Below are 24854 nucleotides of genomic sequence, written 5' to 3'. Positions count from 1 at the left end.
ACAGTATTTGCACTTTTTATTTGCATTCCTGTTTTCTGCAACCCAAATGACAAGAATACACAGCATCAATTGAAAATATCCCATTTAATAGTTTACAACTTGTCTTTAATCATATCTCATACTTTCAGTCTGACAGTCACACTCACCTTCTAGCCGCAGACTACATGGTTCAGTTCAAAGTGTCAAACTTGATTGGGGGGGACAAAAAACAAAACCAAAATAGAGACGTTCTTTCAGCTACAACAAATCAAATTTTGTTATTAGGACAGGACGAGCCTGGGTGTGGGTGAAACGCGTCATTCAGCGCCATATTTAATCCTTATTGTGACCACCACCTGAACAAAATCCTTTTATACACACAAGTGGCCCGTGACAGAGTAGGACAGACTCATGAACGACGTTCTTTGCATCTCCCAACAAAACCCTCAAGTGGGTTGAGTAGAAACATTATTTACATCGGCTTTAACATGCAGCTCACAAGCTGAAAATTTGCAGACAAATAAAATCCTGGAAATAGTCTCACACACACACACGCACGCACGCACACTTCAAAGTCAAATCACACGCCGATACTTCTTCCTTCCTTCAAGTTTGTCCAATGCACTTAAGTTGGGATCATTTCACCATTTGTACACGAGACCTTGCATGGATGAGCATCACAAAAAAAAATAAAATAAAATAAAATTAAATTAAAAAAAAAAAAAAAAAAAAGTGGACGCACAAGTTGGGGGTCCGGGGGGTGAAAACAAGACAACACACAAAACTAACGTGAACAAGCTGGACTGAGCTTTTCCTTCCCCGCCCTCATTTTAGTTTTGTGCAGCGCCCCCTGTGGCTATTGGCATGTAAAACACTCAAACATGCCTAACAGTGTTGTCGGTCGAGATGACTGGAAGCCGTTCGAGTGTTTATACCATATCCTTGATATCCAGCTTGACCGTGTACTACTGCTCACTAGTTACCCAATCAGCACATTAGTTAAACAAGGACACACCAACAGAATAACTGTCTGACTCGTATTTTTTTCCACTCCTGAATGATATCACTACACACTAACCCGGGCAACTTTGGGAGATTAGTACTAGTGAGGGGAATCTGTGCCATTCCTGGGACATATGCATGCTACTAGTATGACTAGTGAAGCATTAGATGTTATCAAGTACAATTTGAAGTTAAGTAAAATTTGATAATGTCACGATTACTACTAGTAGCACACAGTTGTCAACTCGTGGTGTTTTGCCTTACTTGTAACATGTATTTGCCCAACTGGTATGTCAAAGGTGCGCTATTAGTGTGCAGAAACATCATACAGTAGTGGAAAAAACCATTACTCGTAAGACAGTCATTCTACTCGTACACTGAAGCGTCTTATGTACTGGTACGCTCTGTCTTCACTAGCACGACTTCGTGTTACTGATGAGGGAAAATTGCACTAGCCGATATCTGCGTAGTCCTACCACTACTTGATGTTAATCAGAATTTGGGATTCACTTCCCAGTGAGTTGAGGCTGGAGACTGATCCTAACAAAATTGGCCTCCAAATAAAACAATTGGGGGGGGGGGGGGGTTAATTGCTATGACACTGATTTTAAACATGGACTAGTTATCTTGTCTGCATTCTATCTACCTTTTTGTCGTCTATGTATCTCATAGCGTGCAGTTGACTAGTATTGGGAATTAGCACCTGCGCAACCCCCCCCCCAAAAAAAATGCATCTGGTATTAGTGTTTTTCAGATGCTCAGAACAAATAGAATTTGATGTCACAAGGAGCACACAGTTGTCTAGTGAATAGGTTAGCCTCATTAGTAACATACAGTTGTCCTACTTATGTGGACAAAGAGCATACTAGTACGTGGACCTTAAGATGGTCATCAAGGGTATAGAACATTTATTCACGATGGCGTGAGACAATTCAGCACCCAAATGTGTGGAATTTCTGGATCCAAGCAAAAACTGCATGTTACTAGTGAGGCAAAACTGTGCCCTAGTTGACATTGGTTGCTAATAGTACTACTACTGGCCTAGTAATGTTACTAGTGCAGCACAAAACATTTGTTCGGCCGGTGTGCTGGATTGTCATCTTAGTGAGGACAAAGAGAGAACTAGTACATTCAGCTTGAAGCTTGATATCGAAGAAATGCTCAAGACGGCTTTCCTTTCAAATGGAATAAAATAGAGGATACATGCAACAATTTGGGGGGGGGGGGCTGGGAATTATTGACTTGGCATCGATTTTGGGGCCACCGTTATAGTACAGGTGTCAAGTAAGGTTTTAAAAAGAACACACTCAAATAGCAAATCAACATTTAAATAGTTGCGCACACGGGGCCAACAACAAAGGTGAAGACGAAGGAAAACGGGGACGCATTGTGGAAGCTTACTAGTGCAGCGTTGCCGTTTCTCAGTAGTACAGTTCCCCCATTCACTCACTATAAGCAAACCCCAACGACAAGCCTCGGCAGCCATCTTCGTAAAAACATGACACCCGTGAGCTAAGTATGAAGCCGAGTCCATCAAATGCATCCGTTTAAGAATCTTTTGTACATATATGCATACCATTCGATGCTTCCAGCTAATCCTTGAAGTCTTCATGTGGGTTTTTATTTAAGTGGATCAGCCTTTTTGTTTGTTTTACAATTATATACAATGTACAGGGAGCAGATCATATACCTTTTACAATGGATGAGTGGTGATACAGGTAAGTAAGCCTGATGTCGTCTATGGTTGACTATTTAGACAATATACATAGTGAAGAATTGGTTTAGAAAATGGTATCTAAAAAAAGGATGAAAGATAGTACAAGAGACAAAAAAAAATCGTAAAAGCCCTCAGTATGTACAGAAAAAAAGCTAATATAGCATTTGTCAACAACGGAAAAAAAGTGAAATTATTTTCCTCCATATACACATATCGTTGCTGAAAAATATTTCCAAAGCTAATAGTCTCTCTGATTTTGGTCACAGGAGTTAGATAATGAAGCATAGTGATTGACTATCAAAGCGTCGTGGGGCCGCGAAGGTCGTTCATCGCTAACTTGTATTGCCGCACATGGACAAATGGCTGTCAGATTCGTTCATGCAGCTGTGCGTCCCTTGCTTGCCAGCCACTCCGACAAGTTAGTAGAAAGAGAAAACATTGTGAGGTATCAACGGTAGCCTCCCCCTGACAGAAAAGACCAGAGCCGAGAAATTGTACGGCTAAACAGTCCTCACTCGATGAATCGGTAAATCTGAAGACTGGGACGGACGGGACAGTGGATCTTAATGAGATTTTGCGACAACACTTGATGCTATCCTATGAAAAAGGTGATATCCTATTAGCTGCCCCCCCCCCGCCCCCCAATTTACTTTGTTTGGGGCCCTTCAGGCCATAAATGAAGCTCAGCAACGTGATCGCGGGACAATCGGGATCATGTGATGAGAATTTGTGGAGATTGTGGAGATCGGGCAAAGCCCACCACAGAGTGAAAAACAAACATGCTTGAAATAAGGTGAAAGATGACAGCATTTCAAATCCAGCGCGATCACGTCCCTCACTTTCAAGCACTCAAGCAGGCTAACTGAACTTTTCTCATGTCAAGTCAGAAAGGCACGTCACTTTGATATCAGGCATAAATAATCAAGTCGATTTACTGCAGAAATCAAACAAACTTTCACAGAAATAGTGCCGATGTGATGACCGACTCATCGATGGAGAAGAAATAAGGAGATGAGGGAGAACAGCATTCAGTGCATTTAACTACATTCATAAGAGGCTTCATTTACATAAGTTTGTGCGAGGTAAGAAGCGCAACCGGGTAAAACAAATGCGTCTCACTGACCAGCTTACTGCATTCGGGCCACACAGGGGGAAAAATATATATATATATATATAATTAGGAATTGTGGTTTACACATCATAATTATGACTCTCTCAAAATGTCTGGAAAAGTCATACATTTTTCACATTGTCCGATTAGTGTACCTCTTAAAGAAAGATGCAGGTACAAGTTGTACATTGTCGCTGTCGGGCTGAAAACTCTTACGTCCAAATATGGTGAATTTCAAAATTTTTTTTCTTCATAAAATGGTCTGTCACAACAGCGTCTTATTACTCACGTATTGTTAATCAGTTTAGTTTTTGAATTAGCTTGAGAAAAAAAATCTATTAAATCTCTTGTACACTTCAACATTCTGAGCTTCCTTCTAACTCCATGGGAGCTGCGCAGTATTATGTCGCCTCAAGTTTCAAAGTCTGGATGTGTTTTGAATGAACAATAACGAGTGAAATGGCTACATTTCACATAAGACGTTTTGTTGAAAATGGTTCGCTGTCATGTTTCAGAAGGAACTGCTCTGTCACAAAGTTTCGCGGATTACTTTGCTTTGTCAGGTTCTCATTTTATTTATGACATCACTCATGGCCTCTGGGGTGAAAAAAATGTGGGACAATGATGTAACCTCTTGTGGTTGTGACTTTGTAAAGTCTTTGTTGTTGGTTCGACTTTTGACGTGCACGGCTAGCTGGCAGCAACATGTCTGGACCATTCTAAACAGTAACAGTCATCAATTAGCGGTTTAGCAAATGCAATTACAGATTGAACATGCTTTTGGGACGGTGTTGTGTTGATCATAAAAGAAGGTACAATACCAGGTTGAACGACGCTTTGTTTGGTGAGGCAAGCAAAATGGCCTTTTTGTTGGTTTATTTCCTGAAAAGCAGTCATTTTGGAGATACGAGGATTCCACCCGACAGTGATGAAATACAACATCTCTGAGACGGCTTTTCAGGCATGAATTGAGGAAGGTCACTCAGTGAATTATCTGAGGATTGCATTATTAGGGCTTTAAAAGGCTCAGCGCAATCATAAATATTCCTTTTATCAAAGTGAGTTCATGTCATTTAGTACAGTGTTCAAGTGAGAGTGGAAAAACAAAAGTCGCACGACTAACAAAAGAGATGATGACACCAGTCAAGAAAGAAACGAGAAAGTTCACCAACATGTAATCCCGCTTATCGAATGGCTCTTCATCTGAACTGGTTTTTCCATCTTTAAAGACGCTCAGCTGCGCGTTTTGTGATGTCACTGAGGGGGAGTCCGTTGGAAAAAAGGAAGATGAGAAGGTGGGAGGGAGAGGTGCGAGGCCAAAAAAAAAAAAAAAATCATAGTCCCCGTCGGAGGGGCTTTTAGGAGTAAATGAAGCAACTCATCACTGCCACGACTGTGGGGGGAAGTTATTGACTTCGGCCAGGTCTTGCACAGGCGAACCTTTGTGGTTGTATGTCAGCTTGATCCTCATTCGTAGCTGTTGCTGAAAACGGGAACAGTGGTTTCTCATGAGGAGTGCAAATACACTGCATAGAAACAGTCTACCCCCCACCCTCCAATTCAAATGCCAGGTTTTTGAGATATAACAAATGACAACAATTTTTACATCCCATCAACATTTCAAAACTTTTTCCACCAAGAATGTGACCTACTCAACTCAACTGACCAAATCATCAGGGAGAAAATACGGCACAGCAGTGACATTATCGAGAACTGGACATAACTCCCAAACTGAAGAAAAGACGGGATTATAACTAGTGATGCTGTGAGGCCAATAGCAACAATGAAGGAGCTGCAGTCATTTCTGGCAAGTACAACCACAAAAGGTTGTTCGACAGACACAATATTGCTCATCGTCAAAACTACCACCATGGCAGCGGTGAAGATTGGTTGGGGCAGTCAACCAGGCTTTGGAGCTATTTTTCTCCAATTCAAAGTGGAGCCTAAGAAAAGGTGCAAAGTAATGCGGACGGTTTGAATTCGTAGTCAGGCATCATCATGAAAGCAAAATAACAGAACAGCTGAACTTCATTTGGGGTTAATCAAAGCCACTCAAAATGGTGGCAGGTGGGTGCTGACTCCCATTGAACAAGTTTGAATGTGATTGGTTAATTCTGAACACACCAACATCCCCAGAAGGGGAATGTGCACATTTCTGCGACCACATGATCTCAAGTTTCTTACTTCAATCTCTAAAAGATTTTTTTTCCCCCAAAGTGTGTTGTACAGGTTATATGCCACATTAATGGTGGAAAGGTTTTGAAATCCTTGCCACTTTTTTAAATACCAGAAAAAACTGCCATTTGACCAGGGGTGTATAGACTTTTTAAACACAACATCCAACTCAGACTAGATAAAGTGCACTAACTTTCTGTGGGTTGAGGACTCTGATGACTTGTGTGACAGTTCCCTGGTTGAGTGCTTGGACGACATTACTGCTGGGGGACAGGAGCTGCAGCTGGAATGTCTGAAAAAAACAAAACAAAAACAAACAAAACATATTTATGTGAACAACAAAACCTTTAGACATGTAAGCATGTAAAAAAAAAAAAAAAAAAAAAAACACTGCACTGAACATGCCAGTCAAAATGAGCCAACCAAACGAGTTAAAACCATGTCGGCAGATTTGTTGACGGTGACTATGCCGGCTTACCTTTGGTACTGCAGCCTGAAAAACAAAGTCTGTCATGTCTGCCTCTGTAGAGTTGCAAGCGTGGATGGTGATGACGGCGACGTTGGGGTTAGGGTTTGCCCTCTCAAACGTGAAGTCTATTTTCAGGCCGTTCTTGTTGTAGGCCGTCATAGGAGGAATACCTGCAGGAAATTTTCAGACCAGGAAGTGTTTGTAAATGATCATTTCAAATGTGGTGCAGAGGGTACAAGAGACAAGAAGAGTCTCACCTGCAGTTGCAATGTCATTAAAGAGGGGCTGTGAGGCGAGGCCATCCAGGAGAAAAGGGGGTTGGGAGGTGGGTACAGAGGGAGCAGGAGCAGGGGCTGGAGCGCCTTGGGAGGGGAAGGTCACATCAGAATTTGATGCACCATGACCAATTCGGAAATGGATGCTCAAGGACATGCTATCTAGAACAGTGTAGCCTCTAACATCTCTTGGCATGTTTTTATTGCATTTGTCACTCCTTTTTTTCCCAAAGGTGTATATTAAAAAGATGAAAGTACAGTTGTTGCTTTCTGTAGGCATAAAACCCAGGATGGGAGAGGAGGAAGACGTTCATTAATCTTGTCCTCATCGCTTCAGGAAAAATGAGACTGAGCTTGAAATACTTCCTTCTCAGTCTTCCTCTTTCAATTTTACAGTGTTACACACATTAGTGTGCCACCATCTTGTGGCCAAAAGTGGAATTAAACAGAAGAGTTATCTGGACAAAAAGTAACACATAACAGAGCAACCGTGAACACAGAATCCATGATGTACTGTACTGGTGTTTCCTACCTTACACTGTGTTCCAAATTAGTAGACATATTGCAGTTTTTATTTTCCTCAAAAGTGACACTGAAAACATGTTTTATCATCAACAATTATATTACGTCCTATAACAACATGGAGTTATACCAGCAATGACGGTATAGTTTGGAAATTAAGCATCCTCAAAATACACCAATTCAAATGATTATGCAGAGCAATTTCTAAAATACTATAATATATACTAGTATAATAGGTTATAAATAACTCTGAAAGAAATTATGTTTTCTATCACATCATTGATTTCATCTTCACTTAACTTGAAGTCTCTGAATAATTTCTAAGAGTTTTTTTTTTTTTTTTGGAGGTATCCATCGATCAACTAGTGTTGTTCAATACAATTTTTTGGCCCCCGATACTGATTCTAGAACCCAGCTGTGCAGTATGAAATGGTACGTTTTCTTGCATGTGCATTATTTTACTTCAGAAGACTTGTTAAACTATTGCAGGATATGGTCAGTTAGAAACTGCTCATATTTTGTAGAGGTCTTTTTGACATCTCCAGGCACCGAAAATAATTCATTCTCCATTATTCCAACCCAAAACATCACTACAGCAACAAATTGAGATGTCCAGTGTTTTATTCCTGTCGCAAGATATTGAATTAGTTTGTGCTTTTCATCAGCAAAAATATTCTTCTTTTCGCCAGACTGCGTGAAAATTGCGACTGTACAAATAATGTGGAAAAACCTCAAGTTATTTCCTTTTAAATAGGCTCAGCCAGGAAATTAACCTGCAAACCTGTTTAAGATCTGGTGTTGCTAATGGAGATGAACAAACAAAATATCACTTATACAGCATTCTTTATACTAATGTGGACTGAAATGAATAACATTTGATGTTGAGTAACAACGTGCTTTTGTTTGAAATGAAAACACGCATAGTAACTCCCACATGTTGAACGAGTAAGATTTGGAGTATCCTACCACTTAGTGAGATGTCACCCAGCAGGTCCAGCAGCTCTCCTCCAGACGACGTAGGCTTGGGGGGCACTGTCGTATGGATTACTGGCACCATATCATTGCCACCCAGCAGGTCTAATAAATCATTTGCCTGCGAGGGATACGCGTCAAAGGAATGACTCTCTTCAGTATTTACATGTGCTTCAATTAAGGATTCACTGCAAAATTAAGTGTTCCACTTTGATTTAGGAGAATGTCGCTAACCTGGTTGGCTGGCTGACTAACAGGGGGTGGATGTTTCGGTTCCCCAACGGAGGGTTCTGTCTCTCCATTGGTCTGCACGATTTCTGTGGGGCCATTCGTGGCTGTTTTCTCCATAATGGGCATTCGCTCGAGGAGAGCGGGCCTGAGGGGGGGAGACACGCAGTGGAGGATGAACCATACTGAACCACTACATTAGAGGCCAATCCCAATAAATGGCCCATTTTATTTGTTTTTGGTATTTTGGTTTAGCTTCCACTTCACCTCATGTGGTCGTATTTCTTGAAAAGTGCGTTGTACTCCACTGCTCTCTGTTGCAGCTCAACATCAATGCTGCTGCCATATATTGAAACCACCTTCTTGATACGGCTAGAAGAAAATTGAATGATGCAGGAAATTGCACGGGTGCATGTTGTTCCAAATTAGTTCACGACGGCAAAGCCTCATTATGTATAGTGTTAAATCCAGTGACTCACTTGACACCACTGAAACGAGTAGACAGCTTCATGATGGCAGTAAGAGAATAGCCTCGAGTCACAGGCGTGGACAGATTGGATACTAGAAGCCCTTCCAGCACATCCAGAACTTCATCTTCACTCACCTTATTTAGATAAGGAAGGAATGATTGCATGTCATCCGCGTTGGAAAGGTGCTTCTGCTGATACGGCTATAATATTATACCCCATCAAAACAAACAGTTTTGGTTCCAGTCTCTAGCTTCTACGCACATTCTGCTGCTCATTCTGGTGTGTGCACTTTGGCCAACAGTGAAGGAGATGTATGGATACACTCGGAGCTGGGCGTGTCGGTTAATTTTGCCAGTCCGTCATTCCTAAGTGGTCATCTGTCATTGTCACTCAGTCATTATTTCAAGCTGAACAAAAACTATAATGTTAGTTTGTCACACCGTCATTGTCATTTTTTTGTCAGTGGCGTGTGTTTCTGTCAGACGTCAGCGGAACGGGAGTCTGTCAGCTACTGACTGAGAAGGTACGTCGGTATTAACCTGGTCAATGACGAGTCTAGTGACGGACGAAAACCCACTTCTGTCCATCGTCCATCGTTTTTTTTTTTTTAAGTTTCCCCCATCATTCGTCAGCAAAATGAGCGTCCGCCAGTGACAGATCAACCGACCTTCCGTTATTATGGACAGAATGCCCACATCTGGATATACTGTACTCGAGACTCAGATTCTCAATACGGGAGTAATATCAGTCATTCTTCCGAGAGGAAAAAGAATATATGCCTGTGAGTATTGTTTTTCTTTGTCTATGGGTGTTACTGCACAGTTTGTATTCAGATACTTGCTTATAGGGTAACAGCAGGATCAGTTGCATGATATGTCTGCCTATGGTGTTTACCATTACTCAAATGTTAAGAGTCGTCAACATGTACCTGAATGGGCTCCTCTTCCTCACACTGTCCAGAAACCAGTAGGTCTCCATACTCTCCTATGCACCAGGATGCGACTTGGACGAGCGGTTGCTACACAGAGAGAAACAAGAATCCAACTCTTGCCTAAAAACGCTGCATAATAATTATAGTACGTCAGGAAGCTGGGTCCCAGTTCTGACCTGTGAAATGTCATCGAGAAGAGCTTTGTAGAGTCTCTGCACTGTGTATGCGTGCATCTCAACACTGTTTGTGATGAGCTGAATAAGGTTGGGCACAGAGTCGTCGCGCACATAACTGCCTGCCTGCAAAGAGGAGCAGACATGCTGATTAGAATACAGACATGTAGGTCTCAGGTAGAATTGACTCCTAGTACTCATTTTTAATGAGAACTTGGGTGTAATGTATGCTTATACGTACTGTAGTCAGAACTCTCATTATAGTGTCTATGTGCCATCTTTTTGAAGGGGCATACCTGTAACACAAAGGACGCATTGATATTGCAGCCAACGTTAAGGTTTCTACTCACAATACAACAGGGTGATGAACTGATGAATGCTGTCAGATCATATAAAGAATCAACAGTCTTTCAGACGATGGATCACTCTTGTTATCATCACACAGCATTTCTTTTGACTTGGAAGAAAACACATTTGCTAAGTCCTTGGGTGCAATATTTGGCATTGTAGTGACAAAAACGGAGAACAATAATAGCTATAAACTGAACAGTGTATGTCAATGTCATACTTTTCTGCTGCTAGAAAGACTCCCGATGCACAGTCGGCTTTAAATTCGGGATCGCACGAGTCCAGGAAGTAGAGCAGCTCTTTCATCATGCCTCTTATGTTGTTGCCGTTCACCAGGGCAAAGCTCAGCTCCATTGCACGTCTACAGCATTAACGGGGAAGTAGATCAAGGACAGAAACAAAACTGTTATGTAAAAAAGTGAATAGGTGAATGTCCTTGATGTCAAAATCCTGAAAATCACCTGCTTACCTCTTTATGGACACATCCAGGTCTTTTAAACAATCCACAATGGTGCTCCGATGCCTTTGTACTGCATTGTGGTCCGTCTGTACCGTCTTTAGTAGGGATGTCAATGCAACATATCTGCAATTGTGAATATGAAAAATACATGGCTTCATGTTAGTAGTTCTGTTGTGCTCTTCTCAGCTTTGGCATTATGAGTCAGCTATTCGAATACCTTATATTTTTGTCATTGTTAAGGAGGAATCGCCCTAATATATTAATTGCCAAAACCTGTAACACAAAAGAGTTAGGTGTCAGAATAGTAGATATAAATAGATAAATAAACAAACTTAAATGTTCTTTTTCAGGTTTGGATGAAATCAATTAGCTCACCCTCAGTCCACTTTCAGACTTGATGTCCATGATGGTCAACACGGTCTCATAGAGGATTGCATTGCCTACATTTTTACTTGTCTCAGTGTTTGTTGCAACCTGCGGCCAGGAATAATGCAGTACATCATTGTTAAACTCAACTTGAGACACATTTGGTGGGAGTCCTAACCCTATTCAGGTATTTGATTTTTGTGAAAACAGGTCACACTCAAACATTTCATTTTAAGGCCATGTTAAAGGGCACGGCAACAATGCTAACTCGAGGAAATTGATATTTTTATGTATGGACTGATGAATGTCAGAGTCCTATCCACAACAAAATGATGAATGCTGTCAGACAATATAAAGCATCAACAGTCTTTCAGACGATGGATCACTCTATGTATCATCATTCAGCATTTCTTCCGGTGTGATTGTCCCCTTCTGTGACAATTTCATTTTGTTCCCTTTGCTCGCCATTATTTCTCATTCTGGAAAACAAGTTACCACAGCTGTAACTGTGTGTGTCTGCGGCTAGAAAGACTCCTGATGCACAGAGAAAAGGGAAAATGTGTGGTGTGATAAGGAAATGTCATAGCTGAGTTGAAAATAAGAAACCAAAAACAAATTCACAAAAATTGTTACATAAGGAGATAACCAACTCTAACCTGTGCAAGAATGTCATTCATTGCTTCACTGGAGTCGTCGTCACTCCTGCCTAAAATTCGCAGTAGTCTCAATATCCGCACCTAAGAAAAGGAAAACAATTTGTCAATGCAATTCACTTGGTTCTAGCACACCAAACAACAGGGCCAGAAATTACGTTTCTAAGTACAAAGCGACATCCAGGTGAGACAGACTAAGGAGTTTTACCTGCAGAAAAGGATCGCTTATGCCCGACACATCATGCTCAGGTGAGTATCCAGACATGATCAGGTTCTTCAGGATTCTCACCAATTGTGGAACCAGCTAGAACAAAAGACCAAGATCAAAAGAGAAAAGAGGTGGTGTCACAATATTTATTCGGATATCCCAATAGCTTGCATCAATACTGACAGGAAAAATACAATTTTAGATGTGGATTATTATCATTAGCAGCTATCAAGAACAAAATGGAAGGGTTAGGAGTTAAAAAGTAAAAACAATCAAAATGAATCTCTCTTGATATGTCAAACCAAATGCTTTGTAGAGAAATATTTGGTTAGAAGAACATATTTAGCTAACAGCATCACTACATTATGAAGATTTAGTCAAGATAACTGTTATTTTTGAATTAGATTTTGTTAGAAGCAAAAAGAAATACTGTATCAATCTTCAGGTGGTCTACTTTTGAGAACTAATTCAAAGTTTTGTGTCACGGTTTTCAGAATAAATGAAGTGCACTGGATACACACAATTTACAGATATTGTGGGAATGGTGACAAACAACCCAAAATAAAACTAATCTCCTGCCGTAATTTAACATTGGCATTGTTGCTGTAGTTTTAACTGCTCAGGCGAACATTTCACCATATTTACACACCTCAGGCCGTTATCTTTGTAAATACGTGTACATGGAAACAACCTCAGTGACAAACATTGTGAATAGTATCAGTTCCTGCACATAACACCCGTGACAGTCGTGAAAATAAACCCACTCAAGAGTGACGAAATGAGTTGCATATTTGGCAAATCAGATTAAAAAAAAAAAAAGAATTGGATGAGGACTGCAGCTGACAAATGAAACAGTGTATTGGATACTATTGATAACAAAGACATTGCAATGATCACCGTACAAGATAAATCCAAATTAAAACCATTTTGAGGAGCAAAACAGAAGCACCATGAATTACAGGACAGATTGGTTACATCTCAGGTGACTGTGAAGACTGAATACTAATTACAGCATGCACCAGCTATGAGATCAGAATGCACTCTTACCTTCTCATTCTAACACAATGCAGGAATTGTAACAAGGACAAATGACAGAAAAAATATGAGGTAGATGTTAGGGAGTGGAAAATCATTCACTTTCAGAGAGCTCAAAATAAGTAGATCATGAACATGAGTTAGCTAACAGCATCACTACATTATGAAGATTTAGTCAAGATAACTGTTATTTTTGAATTAGATTTTGTTAGAAGCAAAAAGAAATACTGTATCAATCTTCAGGTGGTCTACTTTTGAGAACTAATTCAAAGTTTTGTGTCACGGTTTTCAGAATAAATGAAGTGCACTGGATACACACAATTTACAGATATTGTGGGAATGGTGACAAACAACCCAAAATAAAACTAATCTCCTGCCGTAATTTAACATTGGCATTGTTGCTGTAGTTTTAACTGCTCAGGCGAACATTTCACCATATTTACACACCTCAGGCCGTTATCTTTGTAAATACGTGTACATGGAAACAACCTCAGTGACAAACATTGTGAATAGTATCAGTTCCTGCACATAACACCCGTGACAGTCGTGAAAATAAACCCACTCAAGAGTGACGAAATGAGTTGCATATTTGGCAAATCAGATTAAAAAAAAAAAAAGAATTGGATGAGGACTGCAGCTGACAAATGAAACAGTGTATTGGATACTATTGATAACAAAGACATTGCAATGATCACCGTACAAGATAAATCCAAATTAAAACCATTTTGAGGAGCAAAACAGAAGCACCATGAATTACAGGACAGATTGGTTACATCTCAGGTGACTGTGAAGACTGAATACTAATTACAGCATGCACCAGCTATGAGATCAGAATGCACTCTTACCTTCTCATTCTAACACAATGCAGGAATTGTAACAAGGACAAATGACAGAAAAAATATGAGGTAGATGTTAGGGAGTGGAAAATCATTCACTTTCAGAGAGCTCAAAATAAGTAGATCATGAACATGAGGGGTGGCGCTTCAGGCATAGTTTTTGCTGCATCGAGAGTCGACAGCAGCAAGTGAAAGAGTACAAGCCAAAAAAAAAAAAAAAAAAAAAAAAAAGACAGCAAAAGAAAGCTAAAATACGGACGCATAATTCAGTCAACATCCCAGGTGTTCGTGTTGTCTTACAGTGTGTGACTTAAGAGCCAGAATTTCACTTGGGCCACTTTAATTTGGTAGGTAGTGGAGAGGTGGGTATAGGCACACGGGATTAATATTTCTCTCTTTGCCTTAATGGGCTTGCCTGGTGAATCATTGCCTCTGTCATTTTAGTGGTGGGAGATGTTAATGCAGTGCGCAGACATCCAGTTTTCTACTTCCATCACACGCATATTTTTATGCTGCACGTGACCTGAAAACAGCTGCATGTGCATGTTTCGGCTGTGCCGAGGCTTTGCCATTGACTTTCTCTCACGCGTGCCCACTTAAACTGCAAGATGAAAATGTGAACACAAGGGAGGCATCGAGTATGACACTTTAAGTGTGACATGAATTTATTCCGCTAAATCCAAATGCAGAGTACAAATGCAGGCACTAAATACTGCTTTGAGGAGAGGTAGGCACACAAGCAACTTAATGTCCGAAATGTAGAACGGGATACGGGGCACAATAGTATGCTTTGTTTTTGGGTTGTGGCTGTCAAGTGTTTTTTAAATTGAGTAGTCTCTAGATGATCACATCGATGAATGCGACAATAATTGTATTCGGATTTTTTTAAACAGAATATGAAGTGCATGTGAGGTACATGTATCATTTGTCCACTTGGAGTCGCCATCCTCACATTCTACTGTAGTATCTGTGACTGAGTTTGTAAGGCTTTAAAAGGTAGGTCAAGACCCGGTGAGTGACGTTGACTTCAGCGAATGACAGTGTAGAGCAGGAATCGGCAACAATGTCTGGCCCCGGGCCAGATTTTTAACAATTCGATCGTGTGCCGGAATTACATTTTCATCAGGCAAACTCTGCTTTTCCTCATAAAAATAGCTTTTTATTATCTGTAGCTGCAACGGTATCGAAAGCTGCCTTTTACGCAGTCTTTATTTCTGGCTTGCCGGCATTGCTTAACTTATTTCTACATAGAGTGGTGTGTGCGACTGCAATAACATTAGGTGTGAAAAAATCATCCCTGTGAAATTTTGAGGCAGATGTTTTCAAACCTTTTTTGTCATTTAATTATTTGAGTTTATGAATTACTTGTTGCATCGCGACCATCTACTAAATAACATGCAGGGGTGCCATTAAAACCGACTTGAGAAAAAACATCAAACAAGCAGGATCATAGATAAATATCTTGACTTAAACAGACTGGGTTTGTACCTTTCTGAAGTGAGACAGCATGTCAGGACTTCTCTCACACATCTCGGTAAGGAGGACAACAGATGTATGGAGAACACCTAGAGCATAAACAAACTTCAGGTCATTATGCTGACGGGAAGGGGTGGTGCGCGCAAAAACAACAAAAAAAAAATTGTGGGAGCGCATTGGTGTTTTATGCAGCTGTGAATGAAGGCAATAAAACTTCTGTCATGGCTAATTGGAGATGAGTTTGAAACAAAACATAGCAGCGGTTCCAATATTCTACACAGGAGCTTGAGATTTACATGCCATTTGTGTCAACCGATCATTTACAAAGAGGAACGCAAATTATGCAGCTGGGTTATCATGAGTGAGTGCGAGCGAGAGAAAAGAACGCTATAAGATGGATGGTGCTGCTGTCCATTGAAGTGAATCTGCACTTCGGTCTTCGAATGAGCTGCTCTGTGTCTGGTTATAAGTATGCAGCCAAACAACCAATAACAAAAGGTTTCGCCAGGCCATGTTTAGAACTTGTGTCTCCACTCACTGTGTAACATTTCGAGCAAATAATGAATGATGAAGAAACATTCACTGATCGGAAGACTGATTAATCAATGTAGGTCACAAGTGTATGGACAAAAAGTGGATTATTTGGACCATGAATTACATTGATTTAAAGGTAAATGCAATTATTTGATGACTTTGTGAAGCCGCGTGTTTTTCCTCGCTACCAGTTGCCGTAAGCCGGGAAAACAAAACATCGATTTGTGTCTTTATTACATAAGAATGAAACTTGCCTATGTCCACTTCAAATATTAGAACATCTGAATTTGAATCTGTTTAATTTTCTGTACATTTTCTATAATGGCTTTGTGCTTATAAATGCTGGTGTAAAACAATTTTAATGCTCTTGAATAATGATTTCTCACAGCACAGCCCTGGTATTTCAGAGGAAACTACTTTTTTAAATCTTTCAATTTGTTATATCTGTAGCGTGTAGAACTTGACAAAGTCTGCAAGTAGAATGCTCAATATTAATCATCCAAATTTCTTAAATCTTCAAGAAGAATGTTCAATAGGAATCACTGAATCACTAACTGAATCAGTATTTAGTTCTATTTATTTATTTTTTAGTTTGTCCTCATTAATTCCACTCTGCCTTGTGAAGGCCACACACCAAACGGGGTAGAGCACAGCGCAGTGAGTGGCAGGGAACAGGATGAGTAGCGCATTGGTGAAGGGCAGGCACAAAACACATCTTAACAAACCGTTTACACTCACCATGGTTCTTCTCGCTCAGCAGGTTTTTTGTGGCTGGAAGGAACATTTCCATGAGTTCTGGAACCTTTCTGATGACGTGAACTGCACACAGCGCCGCCTGTCAGCAAAACAAACATTTTAGACTGTCTGGTGACTACACTCACATCAGTATAGGTGGTTCAACTCGCTAAAATGTAGTCCAAAACTTGTATTGTTCTGGCATTCTACTTGTGTTGTTCTGTTCTCTTAAATGGCTAAATTCAATTCCAGTGATTTGCAGAGCTTTCAAGTTGCATTTTAGAGCATATTTTTTCGCTGGCTGATTTCTGACATTTATTTATGACACGATTTGAGTATTACACAAAACAGAAGCACATGAAATCTCTGTGTAGCAGAAGACAATCGAGGAAAGAGGAGAGGAGGTGTTCATGCTGGAGACCGCATTTATTTTAATCATATGTGTCCCAGTTCATAGACGCGCCGCTCACCTTTTTCCTCAAGTAAGAGTTGGATGTTTTGAGCAGCTTCTCAACCTCTCCCGCCAGGTCACGGCACATTTCTGAGGAGCCCATGCAGCCCAAAGTGCAGAGCGCCAGTCCCTGGACGTACTGTGTGCTGTGATTCAAGTCACTGAGGGATAACATAGCACAATGACATTCAACAATTCCAGAGAGCATCGTTTACTGTATGCGTCTTTGTTGTGTTAACCAGACAGACACCTCAGAAAGCTTCAAGAGACTACAGACACGCTATGAAGAATAACAACAGATTTCCCAGCAGAAGATCTATTGGACACACTCAGGCTCAAGTCGCAGCTTACTTCTTAATGCAATTCGTCATTAATAGATGCACATCCTGTCTCTCGTCCAACAACAGCATAGCTCCCAAATAACCTATTCGCTTGTCGGTAAACTTCTGGGATGCAATCAGCTTTAGGCACTCAAGCTGAAAAAAAACAAAAACAAAAAAAGCACACACAAGGACAGGCGATTTATAGTCATGATATTACCAGGTGTCCATTGGTATCATACTCTGCATACAATGCCGGTAACTTACCTGCCCAAAGTGGGCCGGGTAGCCCAACATGTGCATATAAAGAAGCTTTGCCACATTTCTACAACGATATGTATTGTCCTCCTCTCGAAAAGATGAGCGGATAGCAGCACACTCTTTCTGGATCATTTCGCGCTCCTCTGCCTGGGTCCGCGCTGTCCGGATAGTCCGGATCAGCTCCCGCAATCTGATCGGAGCTGGCATTCTCTGGGACAGACATGGCAAAAAAAAAAAAAAGGTTGGCAAACTTCAACACCAGGTATAAAACACAATGTCCAACATTGCACGCAGATGGTATGAGGAATAACTGATTTTAAGAGATGACAACTGATTTTTGGGACAGTTTCATTTCACAGTGCAGTGGGAAACATGAAATCACAAACCCTTGGTCAGCTTCTGACAGCAAACGGGCTTCATGCCATGGGTAAAGGTAGATGTATTTATTAGGGCTCGGCCGATTAATCAGCCATGTGATTAAATCGGCCTATTATGGCCCTTCAAACATTAGCCAAAGTAATTGGCCAGATGGCCGATGTTTGCCTATTGTTTTTACTTTTGTGTACTCTAACTATTTACAGCAGTGGTACACAAGTAACACTGTTTCATTATTTATAACACACACCAAAAATCAGCATCAGACTAAAAATAAACAAATAAATAAATAAAGACCGGCTTCTAGTATTTATACGTAGTTCACGTGTTGAGTTTAAATTCTCCTGTTATTATTGACACCAACACCCAGTCAAATACAAAACAAAAAAGCAGTGTAATAACTATCTATAAAATCAAACACTTATCAAAAAATATCACATCACAGATTGTGAGAAAATGAACTATGAGCTGAAAAAACAATAACTACAGTTGATAATAACCATCAATTAGTACACTTGGTCTCACTGCCATGATGCCTTTCAATTGGTAGTCTGCCAAACACAATTAAGCTGCCGGAGTAAATGTAAGCAAATCCGGCATTTCCAAATTGATTTCCACACCACAGAAGAAGTGCCAGAAAATTCTCACAAGAATTCCACACTCACCGCGTAGCTAAATAGTGTCCCTCAAGCCTCCCAAAATGAAAAAAACAAAACAAAACTAATCAACAAACAAAAACGTTTGACCACAGATGCTTGGCATAGGTGTAATAATTGGTTGATCTTCTCATAATGTGCAGCACAACAGCAACGAGCCAACACAAGGTAGCAAATAGATGTTTTAATTTAATACAGCCTAATATCACTCGCTACGAAGTATTGTAATGCCCGTGCAAGTGCTAAAGGATAGACAAAGCCATCAGTGCAATTTTCAATTGCTCTATTGTACAAATAGTAAGAAAACAAACACATAATAATCACATTCATACACAAGCTGCCCATTGCCACAACTCACACCGGGTCACACCAAATACAAAAGACTCAGTCGATGATGAACTTTCGTATGCTGGCGCCCATGTCACTCACCAATAATTTAGTTAGTCACTTGATTAATCAGTGGGATAATCAGAGAATAAAAGTGTATAATTTCTGGACACAGGTCTCAGCTGGTGATACTTTTACATACTTTACATTTTGTAACACGAAGAAGGTTAGGTGGGCCTTGTGCTCAACTGTCTTTACTTCTGCCTTTGTTTTGTTTTTAAACAAAGAATGGATGAATGGATGGATGTTACAAAGATGTTAATGTTCAAATGTGAAAGCCATTGCTGTGCATAATTATTATTCTGGAATAAAGACGAAGGATATGAATGGAAGCTAGCCAAAGGGCACAAGTAACAACATGGATGTTTCCGTACGAAAAGGACAATAGGTAAAACTACCGTATTTTTCGGATTATAAGTCGCATCAGCCAGAAAATGCATAATTAAGAAGGAAAAAACATATATAAGTTGCATTTTTGGGGGAAATTGATAAAATCCAACACCAAAAACATACATGTCATCTTGAAAGGCAATTTAAGATAAAAATAAAATAGAGAACAGGCTGAATAAGTGTACGTTATACTAACGTTACATGACTGACATCCCTGGTAATGTCAGTAACGACGTAACATATTAAGAGTTATTCAGCTAACTCAAGCATAAAGAACATGCGAACAAGTTAAACAAACTATCAGTTTCACTCCAAATCACTAAATCCAATGAAATCTTCATCCTCGGTGTCACTTTTAAACAACTCCCCCAACTCGGGAGGTAGACGATGCGCCGCTTCCTCTTCTACTCGCTTACGTCAGACTCATCGTCGATTTATCAACACAGGCCGAGAGCACCCTCTTGTGGTTTAATGTGAAAACAACATGTGAAATGACAATCATGTGTTAATAATTTCACACAGAAGTCGCTCCAGAGTATAAATCCCACCCCTGGCCAAACTATGAAAAAAAACTGCGACTTATAGTCCGGAAAATACGGAACATATATCTCAATGTGACAAGTTGTCAGTTTATAAACAACCTAAGAATAGGCTGTGACTAAATGTTCAAGTCAGGGCAGGTAGGAACAACTCTTTCTCCAAAACAAGCTGCCAAGTGTTATCCAACAGCATTCAAATGACCCGAAGTCCTTACAAAAGGTGTCTTCAAGTCTCGTGTTGCGTTGAACACTAAAATTCTGCCTCGACCAAGAGCTGTTTTAATCAAAAATTCCTCCTGAGTGCAGAACAAGGCGGCATTCTTGTAACTTACATTCTTTTGATATCCAATCATCTTAGTCACTAAAATTGTCACTGCTGTTAGGGTCAGGGTGTAACTCAAGACGAGTGAGGCAGCATTTTGTGTGTTCACATCGCCGTTCACATTCGGTCCATCATTTTAAAATAAATGTAAAAGTGATTTGAACAACTTTAATGTACTCGCAGAGTATACAATTAGTGATCAAAGAGGCAAGTCACCATTCGAAAGAGTTGCGTTCAAATGACAGTGTTTCTTTTGTTCACTAGAACGGTCTTAATGCACCTGTGGATCTCTTCATCATGTCTGAGAGTGACATTAAGTGTATTGCTCGCAAGTAAAAGCAGAGGCCTCAAAACATGGAAAGAATAAAGTGTTTGGCGTCTCATAAGAGGGCTTATGCAACACTGCATGTTTGATGAGCATCGTCAATACATTTTTTGACATCTGACCTTCAGTAATTTCACCGATACCATCCTCAAAGCAGAAATCAAACTATTTTAGCAACATCTATAAATAAACTATGCAAAATATATGAAACAGGCCTCCTGATGAGGTAAGGCACCAGCCCTGTAGATATGTTGCTCATATGGGAATAGTATGTATGTACTGTGAAATGTTCCTAACAAGCTTTTCCCCTTGTGAGATTTGCTGTGCTATTTTTTTTTTCTTCCAGGGGGCTGACACCAAGAAACAACAAGCTTGCCAAAGCTTCCTTTTACCACGGGGAGAAGTCAACCTGCCACAGACTACAAGTACATATCGTACTACAAGCATCAAAAACATAACAGGCTTTGAAAATCACGTTCTTGAAAGTTGGGGTGAATTATTCATTATTCTGAGTACACAAAGAGGGGGGGGGGGAAGGTGTCAACGTTGTTTCAAAAACTCGTCTACCGTAGTTCAATTCTCATTCTTTGTCAAATGTAGACACTCAAGTCTCAATGACCCTGAGGTTGTTGTTCGGGCTGCACCAAGACTATACGGCTATACTCAAGCTTGTAAAAATGAATCAATAAAACACGGTGATACCACTTCACCAGACGACATATATCTTCCGGGGAGGAACAAATTTCATCTTTGAAGAGATACGTAAGAGTAAACAGGAATGACAACACTTTTAACTGAGTGCAAATTCGGGTCTTTAAAACGGATGATTAACTCTAGGAGGTTGCTATCCGGCAAGCACTGAGTTTTGCCACCCTCTTCACTCGCTCGCATGATGGCCAAATCAGCCACTCTCCCGCTAAAAAACAAACAAACAAACAAACAAACAAAAAAACAACAACAACACAACAGCGGCAGAATTAAGCAATGGTGTCATAAAAGTATCGCTACAGTTCTTATATGGGGGGGGGGGGTCACTCAGGGTAAGATAATACAAAGCACTGCTCTTACAGGGTTGCCGCAAATTATCGGCGTGATCGATTTCTTTTCTGTGTTTCAGTATGTTTGTTTGCGTCTTCCACTAACTGCAAAACTCTATTTAAATGAGGGATACAAGCTGTCAGAGGTTTTGTGTGCAAAACCACGGAAATGACAAGCTGGGCTGCATTCCTCATCGCTATCCCTAATCAAGAGGTCATCACTTAGGAATCGATGACTCAGTCACTGAAATCACAGTGTCAGGAGAGGGGGAAAAAAACAGGAGAAAGTTGTTTGGATGTAGTTAGCTTTGTTCGATGTAAGTAAAATGTCAATGATTGTATAGTCTTACGGTTTTGACCAAAGCATACATGGGGTCTAATGAACTGACATCAACAACTACGCAATAGATTGTCAGTCCATATTGAACTCCTGTTCTAGTGCGGCTGAATTTGCTTTAATGATACGACTTGGGTCACTCAGTCAAATTTTCCATATGTCTTGAATGAGCTTGTAAAAATGTAACCCATGCCTGATTAGTCATTACAACCGGAGGTCTAGTGAAGTCATGGTACATTCAAATCTTATTTACAGTTTTAAAACCGCAAACTCTCCTTTGAAGTGACAGTTAAAAAATAATGAAAGTAGAAAGGAAGATATACTGGAGATTGAGCTATTTCTGGTCCATTGACAGTGGTTAACTTCTTTTTAATAATCTTTGAAAGTGTTCCTGTTAAATTCTGACACAGAGTGGTAGTAAACTACTACAATAGTGCCCTGCATGAACGGTGGAATATTATGCTCATCTTGTGTGGTTAAACAAGGTCTCCAAATATTAGCAACCCCTCTAACTAGGTCGTCCTGTAAACTATAACTGCACTAACTGATAGTGTCACTCAACATAAAAATAAGTCTCTAATCTGAAAAAACACACATTACACATTATTTAATTGAGCTTTGCAGCAAAGCTGTGGTTGCTGTTCAAGTTTTGTGTGTGCGCGCGCTCCCACGAGAGAGAAGTAATTTGACAGTAAGAAAATGTTTTACTTTTGTATTTAACTACATTTCAGCATGAATATTAATTATACATATACATATATATTATACATATACATATATATATACACACACACACACACACACACACACACACACACACACACGCACACACGCACACACGCACACACTTTTACTCAATTATGGGAGTTGAATTGATCGATACTTCTATTTTATTTTTTTTTTTCTTTAACTGAGTATGGCCCCCTCCGCCTCCCCCCGTAAGTATTTGTATGAACAAGCGTGAGCCACCACTGGCTATCTAAATTTGAAACTCTGCACGATGACAGCAACACATTTCAGCCAACAACAAGCTAACAGGAGTAGCATTACTGAAAGAGGTTTGCTTTAAGTGGACTGTGCAACAACTGAATTCTTTGCTTGATGTTTGTTCTTGTTTTGAGTTTTTTTTGAATAAGTTGGTACCTCTTAATTCATAGCAGCTTTCTCGAATTTCGAAAAAAATTCAGAATGTTTTGGCAGAGCAGGTTATTAACTTATTGGGGAAAAACAGCATTGAGACACCACAATTAATTTTCGGAACCACAATCAACATGGCGTGAATCTCATGGAAGACACACAAACGTAGCCATATTATAATAATACAAAGAAAGGAAAATGGTGAAAAATAAAGAGTTGCTATCGGCTAAAAAAAAAAAAAAAGCTAATCGGCAACAGTTGACCAGTCATGAAAACTAATTACAGAACCCCACGCACTGCGCAAGTTCACTTGTGTCCCTCAGACATGCTGTTTTTTCCGTTGCTGTGAAGGGTCGCTTACATGTTAAAATTCGAGACTGTACCAGGCTTTTAAATTGTGCAGGTGTGCTAAAGTTATCCCGTTACATAGAGAGAGACCAATTTTGGTTTGATTGTGTTGCTGAATTGTGTACTAATATAGCTCATCTTTCTCAGAAATATTTTTGTTCATGCACTAGTCTGTTTATCAATAAATTTGACATTCTGATCTACTGTTACAAGACCAACATCATGCAATTCCGTGATACTTGTTAAGAAGTAGTTTGTACTTTCGGAGATTTGACACACCTATTTCCATCCATCCTAATGCCAGTTTATGACTTTTGTGACAATCTTGTTTATTTGGGCGCAGCATTAATCTTCATTTTGTACATGATGACACTTACAATTGGTTACAAAAAAAGAAAACTAAATATATCTGACAGAATAAGACCTTTTATTTACACTTGGGGCGACTATGCTACTGTATTTGAATGTTGGTCATTACAGCGGAACTTAAAGAGCTAAATATTGTAGGACGTGGTACTTTGTCCAAAAGGTTTTGAGATCCAGACACCTGTTAGGCTTAAACGAATTATCCAGCTTTCCAAAATTGCAACACTGCTTTCGGTGACACAAATGACACCTACACATTTTGGCTAACGACGAGCTAACAGGAGTAGCATTTCAACTTTCTACCAGTGGAATAAGTTGCCTTCCTCTTGACTGGGATGAAACGATTACATGACGATTGGGGCCCGAAACTGTTCCCCGTGTATACGGATATGCGATCGTGGTTAGAAATTACACCTGACCCTGTCCACAGGATATGATGCGGTTTTAGGCCTTTTTTTAGGCGTTGTTAGCTTGCTACCTTGTCACTCGTTTACATCCCCGTTTTCTTTCAATGAATACTACAGGTATGTACACTCAAATGGAGTGATGATTACGTTAGCATGGTAAAAGTAAATTCGATATACGGTGTTGTCACGTCGATTATGTCTGGGAGTCGCGGAGTATGAATGGTAATGTGTACCTAACTTAGCTTCTGACAGCCACAACCCCGGTGCACCGAGGAGCACTTCCTATGCAGCGCCACAGTGTGTTGTCAACGTAAATACCAACAAAACGACCAACTATTTTTATCGTATCGCACGGTTTCCGCACGTCTTCTGACAGACGCACACTCGCGATGCACTTACCAGCCGTGGTGACGCCAGAAAGTAAGTGGAATCGTCTCTATTAGCAATGGAGGGAGGAACACACTCGACATGCAAAATGGTGGCTACTCCAGCCTCAGCACATCTACCGCAGGCGGAGGGTT

At 40.2% G+C, this 24854-nt stretch overlaps 1 protein-coding gene across 2 annotated transcripts; it reads right to left on the bottom strand.

Annotated features, from left to right (window-relative positions):
• Positions 1 to 24839, bottom strand: ap1g1 (adaptor related protein complex 1 subunit gamma 1). 2 transcript variants are annotated; one of them, XM_019886703.1, is made up of 25 exons: positions 24733 to 24839; positions 17714 to 17917; positions 17478 to 17602; positions 17146 to 17287; positions 16679 to 16775; positions 15419 to 15495; positions 13940 to 13948; positions 12060 to 12155; positions 11855 to 11935; positions 11208 to 11306; positions 11050 to 11105; positions 10842 to 10955; positions 10593 to 10733; positions 10266 to 10320; positions 10028 to 10150; positions 9849 to 9938; positions 8930 to 9054; positions 8718 to 8822; positions 8457 to 8598; positions 8217 to 8343; positions 6711 to 6815; positions 6463 to 6623; positions 6178 to 6276; positions 4441 to 5292; positions 1 to 4404 (listed from the first exon to the last, which is right to left on the bottom strand). In XM_019886703.1, exons 2-24 carry the CDS (start codon positions 17912 to 17914, stop codon positions 5191 to 5193), a joined length of 2472 nt encoding a protein of 823 aa, XP_019742262.1. In that variant the 5' UTR covers positions 17915 to 17917; positions 24733 to 24839; the 3' UTR covers positions 1 to 4404; positions 4441 to 5190. The 2 variants fall into 2 exon arrangements, with proteins under 2 accessions (XP_019742262.1, XP_019742264.1); XM_019886705.1 differs by lacking the exon at positions 13940 to 13948 and having other exon boundaries at positions 24733 to 24838.
• Between the last annotated feature and the right edge of the window lie 15 nt (positions 24840 to 24854).

This window comes from Hippocampus comes, unplaced genomic scaffold, assembly GCF_001891065.2.
Source record: "Hippocampus comes isolate QL1 unplaced genomic scaffold, H_comes_QL1_v1.1 scaffold261, whole genome shotgun sequence".
Taxonomy (NCBI): Eukaryota; Metazoa; Chordata; class Actinopteri; order Syngnathiformes; family Syngnathidae; genus Hippocampus; species Hippocampus comes.
The sequence above is the reverse complement of the archived record's forward strand: the minus strand, read 5'-3'. Positions and strand labels throughout refer to the sequence as shown.

Bases quoted from the DNA above. Each gene is read 5' to 3' on its own strand.
- ap1g1 (XM_019886703.1), bottom strand. From the start codon at position 17,914: ATGCCAGCTCCGATCAGATTGCGGGAGCTGATCCGGACTATCCGGACA. The intron at 15,496-16,678 runs GTGAGTGTAAAC...TTTATGCTCTAG, and splicing joins GCTGAGCGAGAAGAACCATG to GTGTTCTCCATACATCTGTT. The intron at 8,599-8,717 runs GTGAAGTGGAAG...TCCCCCCCTCAG, and splicing joins AAGAAATACGACCACATGAG to GCCCGCTCTCCTCGAGCGAA.